The sequence below is a fragment of the Peromyscus eremicus genome, chromosome 3 (genome assembly GCF_949786415.1).
Source record: "Peromyscus eremicus chromosome 3, PerEre_H2_v1, whole genome shotgun sequence".
NCBI lineage: Eukaryota > Metazoa > Chordata > Mammalia > Rodentia > Cricetidae > Peromyscus > Peromyscus eremicus.
In genome coordinates this window covers 39,079,989-39,092,606 of record NC_081418.1, presented here as the reverse complement: position 1 = coordinate 39,092,606, position 12,618 = coordinate 39,079,989, and the positions used below count along the sequence as shown (strand labels likewise).

The following is a 12,618-nucleotide window of genomic DNA, read 5'->3' as shown; positions in this document are numbered from 1 at the left end:
CTACAGAGGAGTTATCTTTAACATGCTTTCAAGAAAGAAAACTTCACTATTCATCATTATTTTCATACAAACTTTCACAAAATTTGTCTCCTATGTGCAGGATCTAAGACAGATAATTATGTAGAAAAATGCAAATGACTGGATTTAATCAAGCAGCCTTTTCTTTGTTTGGGGACTTAGGGATCAAGGTATAAAATAACTTAGTCTTCTCAATGTCTTTCTTTTAACCCGGCTGTTTTGCCTGAAGATAAGCTCTTAATCTTATTTGCCACTTACCTGAGGGTTTTCAGTGCCTTAGACACCCTGGGGCATTGCTGGAAATTTCACCACCTGAAGGGGACACCTGGCACCTGCCTGAAGCACTTTTCATTTCCTGCCAGACACAAAGGAAAGAGTTATTGTAGACTGGAGAGCTCTTCACTGGCTGATTTACAAGTGTCTCCTGGTGTATCTGTCCACAGGCAGCTAGGGAGCCTTCCTTCAGCTACTGCAGTTAAATTACAAAGAATACAGAGCACAGGAGATTCTCAGCAAAGGACCCTCATCCTCTCCTTTCTTCTGCTCCTTGTAAATGGATAAGGCAGAGGTTCAAACCACTTCATTAGTTCAATACATTTGTTTTTACAGGTCCTCAACAAGCCTGCCACAGAATCCATGAGGCAGAATCTTAGGTGGAAATTCCTTTCTGAGTTTGGTAGTATTTACCTACAGAAATCCCACAGAGACATCAGAAGAGATACATACTTACTAGGCTACAGTGTTCCTTCTTTGTAAATAATCTATTTATAGTCTGGCTATCTTTGAATCTTCTCACAAATATTTAGTCATTTTTTTTGTTTGTTGATTTCAGCCATTTGACTTCAAAATATAGTTGCAATTCACAAGCAAGATTCTGTTATAGTTCAGGAAAATGCTTAAAATATTATAGAGATCTATTTCCCCCGTGTAGTTTATTTCAAAGTAAGTTTTGTCTTTAATGTTTGATAATATTCATTAGTGTTTCTGTAAAAGCTCATATTCTTTAATTCTTGTTCCAGTGTTTTCTTTAAGATAAGCATCTGCCCGCCCAATATCTAACTACAATGTAGGAAGTGCTAATCAGTAATTTAGATACAAAAATCCAAACCTGAACCTGCATTGGAAGAATCAGAGAAAATTTCCTGAGGAGGAGGAGGTTTGGTAGATATTGGGGGAAGTTTTGAGTTATAGACATTCGACTTTAGATTATCATGTACTGCTTACCTTTCTGATCTTGGAGCCTCATCTTTTCTTTGTAAAGGAGGAATTATAGTATTTTAATATTATCGGTAAGCAAATGTTATCTGTGAGCATCCTGGCCATTTTAATTATGCACTCTTTCCCTTCCTTTACACTTCTCTGACTTCATTTTCCATAACAAAATCTGAACTCAATACTATATTTCTTTGCCAAGAACCTGATTTGATATGCGGTGGCTGCAGTCTAATAATAAAAATGGAGTGAAACATTGGCCGAGACAGAGTGCAGGGATTACAATTCAGGCTTTCATCTGGTGCTTTGGTTGGTATGGAATTTCTAGGGCTCAACAGTAACTCGTTATAAGATATCCCATTTTGGAGAAGTGGGATTAGTACATTAAGTAATACCCTTGTATAATCTTCAAATGATTGTAAAGAGTTCAGGTAAGAAGAAATTAGAAAGGAACAGGCTTTGGAATCTAATTAAACAATATCATTTACTTTAAGACAGATAGCCATAATCTATATTTAAAATGATTGCTGGGAATGACATACAAGTTGGAAGTCAGGCCATATAGAAGTTGGAAATAGGATGCGGCAGTGGAAATGACCCTACCAGGCTCTAGTAGGTATTTCTGATCCAGTGGTCACACAGATGCTCTCTGTTAAATTAAAAAGATGACAAAATAAAAAGAAAGTCATGGAAAAATGCTAATCATGTTGATAGAGATGGGAGGGAGCTAAGAGAGGCTAGGAAGCATTGTAATCAGAATATTTCATATGTATGTATGACATTACCAAAAATAAAAATTAATCAATGAAACAATAAAGTAAATAATATTTAGTATTTAAGTCAAGCATTTAAGATGTTCCATGATCTAATCGAAGCTGTTGAATTGAAAAAAAAGTCATTGAATACCAACTAACTTGAGGTGGCATATAGTTTGGCATAAGGCCCAGGCCTAGAGAGATTCGGGAATGTGTTCAAGGTATAACTGACTGTTGGGTGACTGTGGTGTTTTGAAAGAAAATGGCTCCCAAATGGAGTGACACTATTAGGAGGTGTGGCTTTGTGGGAGTGGTGTGGCCTTTTTAGAGGAAGTGCGTTACTGTGGGGGTGGGCCTTGAGGTTTCCTATGCTCAGGATACCACCCAGTGTTTCAGTCAACTTCCTGTTAGCTGTAAAATGTGAGACTTTCATCTATTCCTCTAGCACCATGTCTACCATCATGCTGCCATGCTCTCTGCCGTGAAAATAATGAACTGAACCTCTGAAACTGTAAGTGGGCTCCTTCAATTAAATTTTTTCTTTGTAAGAGTTGTCATGGTCACGGTGTCTCTTTACAGCAACAGAAAACCCTAACTAAGACAGTGACTAACTGACATTAGGGTGACTGACTGTTGAGGCCTCTCCTATAGCTGACTGCTCCTTTTTGTCAACTTGATTTTCTGTCTGATCTCAGGGACCAAGTTTTCATCCTTTTGTGGTTGTGGTCTCACACTTCTTATGTGTATCTTAGTGTCCAGCAACATTCCTATTTCTCATGTTTCCTGCTCATGGTCCCTTTATTGTATCTCTGAACTCAGTGCACACCCAATAAAAGATGAGCTATAATGGTCAACTCAATAGCAATTGGTCGCTCTTGAGAGAACAATGTTTCTTGCTGAGGTTCTTGCTGGTTTTAAGAGTCACTGTATGCTGCAATCACAGCCTCTGTGTGCAGTGTTAGGGAAAGCACATGTGAAGCATTACTGTCATGATCATGGTGGCCATGAGTAAGGGCTGTGGAACTCTTGTGGAATTCAGAATAACTTTTAAATTCTCTCCCTGATACATTTATTCATGGCAGACTCACAAATTCTTGCTTTCCTCTCACCAATCTCTCAGCAGCAACTTCAAGGAAATGGTTTAATTATTTAAAACACTTGCTGCATACTTAAGAAAACACCAGGGAGGAATGTTATAAAAGAAATACTTTTTAACATATGAATTTAGAGTCTGAGATGATTACCAGCCCAATGAAGACAGTAATAATAATAATAAAAAGATGCAAACAATTGGAATGTTTGCTTTCCTGTGAATAAAGCAACTGATAAGCTTTATTTCTTCACTCCAATTTCTTTTACCTCTTTGCCTTGAATTGAACACTGTTTACTCCATTATATATTGAAGCATCCCATGTCTAATTTCAAGAAAATGAATACAACTCTCTAAAATTCCAATTTTACTAAACTGAACTCTATCCAGAAAAGTGGGAAATGGGTAGAAAGCAAAACTGTGCAATAGTAAATGTCTAACCCAAAACTGTAAATTCCTGCCCAGCTTGTCTGAGGAACTCCCATTTTAACCTACACAGCATTTTGTAGATTTGAGCTGATTTTTCTTTTTACTAAGAAGCAATACACAGTGAGACTCCATTGGAGAAAAAACTAATTTTTCCTTTATAAGAGGATGTCAATTGTGTTTTACTTCTTTGTCTTTTAATTCTTTTGGTTTGTTTGTTTGCCTGATTATTTTCTAAAGAGAGAGAAAAAGAAAGGACATGGAATTTTGTGGATGGGGAAGTGAGCAGTATCTGGGAGAGTTCGGGGAGGGGGAACCAAGGTGAGAATATATATATTTTCAATAAAATAAATATATTTTATTGAAAAATTATTTTCAATAAAAAAGTTTTAAAAGAAGCAATAAGCACCAAGATGATATACCAAAGAGTGTGAAGTACCTGAACTGAGGTCCACATGGTATTTTTGGACCCACACACATTCAGTGTTTTCTAGAAACATAATGTGCACTCAGAAGTTTGAGATTTCATTAAGGAAAGCATCAATCTTGCTGTCCAATTTGTGAGGCTGACTTCATCTCCCAACATGCAAGAGAGCTTTGTTGCTGTATGTGGTTAATTTTAAACCATGCACTAAAACACTTCACAACTTTATGGTGACATTTTAAATGGATGGCTGACAGCCTTTGACAATATTTAGCGCTTTACAGTAATACATTAATGCTAACTTTAGAAACTATAGCATAATGAAATTTTATAGCCAATTAAGTTCACGAGTCACTGTCAGCTTTCAAAACTGTAGATGAATGAGAGAATCAGATAAAGAAAGGGAAGAGTCGACTCTAGCTGCTATAAAATCCTAAACATTACTATGAGAGTCACACCACTGCAGAGAAAAAAATGTAGGATTTGAAAACAGCCTGAAAAAAATAAGCTATTTTTTGCAAATTTTGTAATGTGTTTCAGTCTGTTTGTTGACACATGTTTTTGCTGCTTACAGGAGAATGCTTCACAGTGTCTGCCAATTCATATGAGGCTACCAGTCAATGGGAAGCCTTCCCAGCTTTTACTAAGGATAGGTGGGCCAGAAGAAGTTATATAAATTGTGATCCCAGTATTCTGGAGTCTGAGGCAGAAGAATAATGAGTTCAAAACCAGTCTGGATTACGTAGGAGACCCTGTTTCAAACCCACACCCCTCAAAAAATGTTGAAAAGAAAAACTATTCAAGCTGCAATATTATTTTTCTTCATACACACCAATTGAGAGTCTTACATCTAGCTAAAGACACAGTTGTAATAGTGAAAATCCTATCAAGTCCCTTTACTAAGATGCTCTGACATGTATGAATGCATAGAAATCCATTATGTATGAAAGCATGAAGCTGGATCATTGAAAGAACAACCAAGACAAACTCTACTTTGTCTCTCTGTGCCTTTATATCTGCTCGTCAAGAGTGTGTGCGTAAATCTGTTCCATTTATTAAACAGGGAATGGGGAATATCGTTATAGATGAACAGAACTTCCAGTAGCTTTAAAAAATCATAATTTATTGTTTACAGATTATATGGGGATATTATAACACTGTTTATTCACATTTGTGTGTATGTGCATATATTTGTGTGTGTGTGCATGTGTTTTCACGTGCACAGGAATGTGTCAGGTCCACAAGAAACCCCACTTCTGCAAATTCTGGTGGTTAGATAAAAGCCAGGATTCCTTGGGAACTTGTGAAGCTACTTTCCTCTACCAAAGGAGCTATTTCCCTTACCACTGGCATTAAGGGATAAATGGCTGTCTGTGGTGCCTACTAGTGTACCAAAGCATAGCTGGTCTCCAGGCTCCCTCAGTATCATAGCTACCTGTTACACATTTTAGAGTCCATGCTGGCATCCTGGCTGATCCTCTCAACCCTGCCCCTTCAACTTCCTTCAGCTCAGAAACTCTTCCTTCTCATTCTTCTTATAACCGTGTTATTTTGGCTATGTGCTCTCTTGGGCTTCTCTTTGTCTTCATCTATCTCCCTGCCTTCCCCCCTCTCTCTTTACTCTACTCTCTTCTGTCATAGCCAGGTCCAATCTGCTGGCCATGTTCAGTCTACTATATTCTCTCTCGTCTTGGACTCTTCCAGATGCCTTAGCCCATTTTCTCTCTCATATTTACAATAAAAACCATCAAGTTAACCATATTTTGGAGCTAACCTGTTGCCAGTGTCTATATCATGGATGTATAGATCTGTGCATGGGTCCTTATGTGTGGCTGAAGGCCAAAAGGCAATGTTGAGTATCCTCCACAATCACTTTCCACCTTAGTGTTTGAGACATACTCTTTTATTGAATATGGCTTCACTGATTCATGTAGGCTGGCTCACTAGTGGGCTTCAGGATTTGTCTTCCATCTCTGATTCCACAGCACTGATATTATAGGTATGTGTCATAGGTGGCTGCTGAGGATTCAAATTTAGTCCCTTAGTTTACATAGCAACCTCTTTACCAATGATTCCATTTTCTCAGACCCTGGTTACAGGGTCTTACTATGTATCTCATGCTTTTCTTGAACCTGTAATCATTCTTTAGCCTCCTACATAGTGTGATTATAGGTATGCACTATCACAAATGGTAACCAATTAAAAAAAAACTAAAAAAAATCATGTAAGTATAACTTTTAAATATGTTCCTTCAGTGATGGGAAATTGGAAAATGTCTAAAATTTTTTATGGCCAGTAATTGCTTAGAAGTAATTTGGCTAAGGTGTTCTCTGCCAGTTACACAACTAGCCATCATCTGCCTGTAGTGATGGGCAAAGTAATCCTCCTTTTACCCCTTTTCCTTAAAGTCAGCAACTAAAAAGAAAACAAAATCAGATAAATTGCAGTATTTACAGAGGAGGGAGAAGAAGAGGAAGAGGATAAGGAGGAAGATGTGCAGTAGAGTGATAAGATAAAATGGTCAATTATTGAATCTACTTTTAAAAAGGAACTACTTGTTTTAAATAGGATAAGTAATGAAATCTTTTGTCTGAATCTGTCAAATGTCAATGGACTGGACATTGTTAATGTAATTCTTGACTGTATATATTGTATATACTTATTGGATATAGTTTATCTTATATTAATTATAAGCTAATTTTATTATTTTAGACAAAAAAGGGGAAATGTGTTGATATTGTGACCCCCAATATATTGTGAACCCTAATCAAACTTATCTGGGGTCAGAGAACAGCCACTAGTTAGACATAGAAGACAGGCATGGTGCACACACATTTAATTCCAGGACTTGAGATCTCATGTCTTGCTTGGAAAAGACACGTGCCTTTAATCCCAGGAAGTGGTGGCAGGAAGCAGAAAGGTATATAAAGCATGAAAACTAGGAACTAGAGACTTTTAGGCTTTTAAGCTTTTAAACTTTCAGCAGCAATTCAGCTGAGATCAATTGGATGAGGACTCAGAGGCTTCCAGTTTGAGGAAACAGGAACAGCTGAGAAGTTGGTGAGATGAGGTTAGCTGTAGCTTGTTCTGCTTCTCTGATCTTTCAGCATGCACCCTAATACCTGGCTCCAGGTTTGTTTTTATTAATAAGACCTTTTAAGATTCGTGTTACAGTAGAGAAATTTTCCAAGCCCAGTATGAACAGCTTTATATGGAAGGTGCACATTCTTGTGTAAAACGTTCCCTCTGCTGTGTTTGCATCTGGAGCTTCAGCCTTTCCCCCTGTGCCCACTTTCTCTGTTCCTCTCATCCCTTCTGTTTCCACACTCTCAAGAGGGAAATATTTAATCTCTCACACTTTCTTATTAATAGACCATTCATGTCTTTCTGGCTTCTACTTGAAATAAGCTCCAGGCCACCCTATATATCTAAAAACACGGTAGAAAGTTTGAAATTTATGGAATAGCAAATTATACAGTTATCCCTCTTGATCCACACATTTTACATTTGAAGATGAAGCCAAACATAAGATGTTTCTAAATGCACCTATATAAAGTGTGCCTGATATATTTCTCTCAGGCTTATCCCTGCCACAATCAAGAATAACAACTATCCATGCAAGTTTTGCCTTGTGTTTAGATATTACACGCAGTCTAGGTATTTTTAACATGAATGTGCAGTAGGTGAATACTACCATGTTTTCTAGGGGAGATTTCTTGAATATTCGTGAGTACTGTTATTCACTGGAGATCTAGAAGAGAACTCCATACAGACCCTGAGCAGTGACTACATGGCCCTCAACTCTTCATCTGATGGGCAAAGGGGAGGAAGAGTTGACTAGATTTTCTTCTGTTTGCACTCCAATGAAAGAATTATCTTGATACAGCAGACCATAAAATAAGCTAGGTCAATTTATACCTCTCATTTTAAGATAAGTAGACTAGGGAGTCATGGCTCCCAAGAGACAGTACCCATCCCAACCTGGCTAGGTCACAGTTTTCTGGGCAGGTTTTGAATTAACAGATTCTTCTTGTTTCCATGTCAGGAGATTTGAGTTCAGCAAACATAGGGTGGCACTGAGAGTCTGTACTTGTGGGGATGAGTGAGATTTGGAAGAACAGCTGTAAGCCTGCTGAACTTCACATTGATTCATCAAGTCCAGTAAATCAATGTCAAGGAAATACCAAGTAACCATCCAGGCCTCAATCTTAGATGCAGGTTTTTTTTTTCCAGTTTTCTCTCCTGTCTTTTCCTGCTCTTTGTTTGTACAGCAAATACCATGGCTTTTCTAGGACTGCTCTGGTCTCGGTCTCATGTCCTGGGAAAAATTCTCAATTCAGAACTTACCAGAGTAGCTGGTAACCAGCCACGAGTCTAAGAAGAAAGAACCAATATTTTAGTTGCTGTTTTCTTTCTTTAATATTTATTTATGAGTTGTCTATTTTATGATTAAAACTGTGGGAAATAAATTTGAGGCAGAGCTGGAAGACTTGCTTCCCAGGGAATATGGTGAAATTGTGGGCTTAGCGGCGCTGTGGCTGACCTGGTATGCAAAACATGAAGAGAACACAGAGACAAGGAGAGGAGATGGTTCCCATATCTGTATGATATATGACTTAGGGTACGAGGGGTCACCCTAGCCCTGGAGCCTTGGAGGTACTCTTTGTGAAAATTGGCTGTGTTTCCTACTTTCCTAAACCTGCAATATCCTCAAAAGGAGATTTTAGGAAAATACTACTTTTACATCTGACAATGAGAACCCAATTTTAGACTGAGTGTGACTTAGGCACATGTTATTTCTACAGACAAAGCAATTGCAAATGTAAGTGTTGCAATCAAGTGACAAAAATGATACACAATTCTTAATTTCCAGGACATTATTTTTTCCAAATGACTTGAATTGATTAGTATTTTGATGTAGTATTTTAGTCTCTGTTTTGGATTCTACTACGTCTAGATGCAGGTATCAATAGTATTGAGTATGTGTAGATTTTGAAGTTGGGAGAAAAGACATTGAGTTTTGGAGAATGGGCATTGGAGATAGAAAAATTAAAGAAAATCCATGTATGAAGTGGAGGAGCAGCATTTAGCATCATGACAGGCTTTGAGGTCCAGAAAACCAGCCAATAGGATCTAAAAGAACAAAGTGCTAGAAATGACTGACAGCAGAGGAAAAATGTCTAATGATCAAATGAAGGAAATTGAGTAAATAGGTAACTAAATTTATTTTAGTACAAAAACCCTATTATTAACCATTTCAATCTAACCTACTAAACTTAAAAGATGTATATATCAGTGTTAGGAAAGTAATCATTTACTGTATTTAAAGATTTTTTATTACACATTACTGGGATCCATGAGCAAGTCTGAAGTACGTGCATTTGTGTCTGAGGAATAAAGTTTAGATAGGTTGGGGTGATAGGTAGGATTTTCTAACATGTTATATTTTTTCTTTTCCTCATACCTGAAGCTCTGGACATTTAGAATGCTTTCTCCCAGAAGAAAGAGAAAACATTGAGTTTTCAGTCTGACATGTGGGAAGTTTCTAGAATCTGTTCTGTGTGCCATGTGACTGTCATCCTCCAAGGTCCCAGTTTCCTCAACTTCAGAATGGGACAGTTAGATTATTGCTGATGTCTAATTTATTTTTCATTTTTAAACTCCACGCTGCTATTGCACTTTAAATGATAAACATCAACCTACACACTGCAGCTATCAGCCCTAACTATGCCTAAATATGGGTACAATTATTCCCACTGACATTCATTTTGAGAGACCTACATCTTTTTAATAGAAAAGAGAAAATTGAGTTCAAAGAGAAAATAAATTGAATGATTCTTTTAAAGATATCCAGAGTCACTTAAGCAAACATTATCATTTAATACTTACAAAATTACTTCTAAATACAGCACTTTCAAAACAAGAATTGATATGAAGTGGAGAGGAACCTTGCATTAGACCACTAATACAGTGGTTCTCTGGAAACAAAACCATGAAAAAAGTTTTACATTTTACAAATTTTCCTTAAAAAATAATAGCATTACCTAAATGTTACATAGTTACAAGAAAGTAAAATAAAATGGGACTCGAGAAGGAAGAAACAGAGATCATGGTCATATATTATCTCTTTTGTGGTTTTTATATACTCATGCTGCTAGTTAAATAATTTCTGCTCTTTACAAAATAACAAAAATTCAAAACCAAGTATTAAAATCTCACTTTATAAGGATGGGACCAATATTTAAAAAATAGTATCTCATTAAGTTTAAAGGATGGAAATCACCATGCTTTTCTCTTTAAAATCCAATACTGTCCATTGATGTTTTCCATTTTTTTTGCAGGACTGGAGCGAATTGCACGGGACTCATCGTATGAACAAGAGGGAAAGGTTCAGTTTGTAATTGATGCAGTGTATTCCATGGCTTATGCACTGCACAACATGCACAAAGAACTCTGCCCAGGATACATAGGCCTTTGCCCAAGAATGGGTACCATCGATGGGAAAGAGCTCCTGGGTTACATCAGGGCTGTGAATTTTAATGGTAAGTCACAACTTTATTTCTATCTCAACATTAAGCGACAGGGATTTTCACACCCCCTATCCAGAGAAGATGTTTGGAAGAAGTAGAAATCCAAAGATAAGAGGCAATACGTCTTGCTCAGAAGTGTGAATTTTTCCACCTGCTTTTCAATCTCAAACATATTTTTGTACTGCCCTTAATCTGTTTCTGAAAGAAACAAAAATTAAAAATAACTCTCTATCAATCAAAATATTCTACTTAAATATTGCTATTTCAGAAATCATTTAGAAGGCTCATTCAGAACCACTGGCAATAGATCACATTTATTTAAAAATATTTTGCTCATACCATTATTAGTGAAGACCTTATAGAAATTTGTTTTTCATATGATATTAAGCTTCTTAAACACTAAGCTGATGAGGAAAATAGGTGGAGTTACTTTAATAATCAAGACTGTTGCATTTTTATTTTTATGTCTATTTTTCCTTCTATTTTCTTCAATGATTTAGTCATGTGGTAGCAAGGAATTGAGTGATGCAGTGTAGATGGTGCTTTTTTTTTTTAACTGTAGAAGCAGAAATATTGCTTTTGTGACTGTCACAAGAACCCAACACAGGTTATGTTGGATTCACAGTATTTGATTGTGAATTGCTGAACTGTCTGTTTGAAATGATAGAGTTAGTGAATGCTTCTGTCCTTTTATGAAAGTGGTAATGGTTGCTGCCCATGACTTTGACCATCATTTTCAAATAAAATGATAGAATGCTCTGAGCTGTCTAATTCTTTCAGCTTGGCTGTAATCCACACAATGGACATGCCTTCGGGCCATGCACAGTGCCACACTGTCTATCACAATACACTTTGGTGACCTCAGCTGCCAGCCTTTCTCAAAACAGCACAAGGTCATCTTCAATTTAGAATTCAAGTGGAAATGCCATCTCTTGCTTTGTACAGGCAACATAAGGAATAATGTTGTCTGTAGTGAGTACAGGACACCCTCTTCTATAGTAAAATTTGCTAGACTCATTATATAGCATTAACTCTTTTGTTAATATAAACACTAAGGGGAGTTTGAAAATAATTTTCATGCAGCTATAAAATTGAACAAAAGAGGATTGTTACAATGTAAAGTTATTTACTCTAATGTGAGGTTAGGGAACACTTCATTTCTCTAACAGTGTTAGGAAGTAGGAAGAAGAATGCAAATGAGCAGATTTTTCTCAATAACTGAAGCTCACCTCTGAAAAGGAATTATTTTACAGAAACACTCAATGAATGCAATTTAAAGGTGAATTACTAATTTTACTTTTATCTTAACCATGCATCAAGAGCTAACCCTTCCTGATGGCTTCAATTATTATACTAACCTCCAATGTAATGATGCAATTATGGACTATTAGAGAGTGTCTTAATGTCTAATGGCTGTTAAGACAATTTGCCTCTGGACTCCAATGATCCCTGAGTTTCTTCAGTCCACATTTTATAGGTTAACTCACTTCTGTATAGTCTGTCACTGTTTCTGTTCTTGCCTTTCATACTGATTTCTTCCATAATCTTCTACCTTTAATTTGCTATAGACAGAGAAGTAAACATAACTAATTTAGTTAAGGGGTATTTATTGAGCACAGACTATGTTCTGTCTTTTTTTTTTTTTTTGGTTTTTCAAGACAGGGTTTCTCTGTGTAGCTTTGTGCCTTTCCTGGAACTCACTTGGTAGCCCAGGCTGGCCTCGAACTCACAGCCATCTACCTGGCTCTGCCTCCCGAGTGCTGGGATTAAAGGCGTGCGCCACCACCACCCGGCTATGTTCTGTCTTATAGATGCTAAAGATATGTTACAAGTAACAGACAAAACAGGAATTTGAGTTTATTAGAAAAGATATTGACCTGGTTAAAAAAAGAAACTGTAATGATATAAAACACAGTGGGTACTGAAAGAAAAGAAAATGTTATTATAAAGTTTATAAAGGAGAGATTTAGTCTAGAGAAGAGAGCAAGAGTAAAGCAGAGACATCTCTATAGAGACCAGATGTGGTCTTGTAGGCATTTCTAAGGCTTGTTTATTTGAACTGTATGGGGAACATGCTGGATCAGCATAGTATCTATGCCAGATACAATAGTCCACAAGCTCCCAACTGGGCTCTTGGGAAATACATGGTGTTTAGTGTAGAGA

The 12,618-nt window shown here is 36.9% G+C and overlaps 1 protein-coding gene across 2 annotated transcripts in view; it reads left to right on the top strand.

The window, feature by feature from the left end:
• Grm8 (glutamate metabotropic receptor 8) overlaps positions 1 to 12,618 on the top strand; it is a 771,171-nt gene that overhangs the window by 480,838 nt on the left and 277,715 nt on the right. For both annotated transcript variants that reach the window (XM_059257445.1, XM_059257446.1), the window contains exon 6: positions 10,267 to 10,467. In XM_059257445.1, coding sequence (XP_059113428.1) covers positions 10,267 to 10,467 — 201 coding nt within the window. The remainder of the gene's footprint in view (positions 1 to 10,266; positions 10,468 to 12,618) is intronic.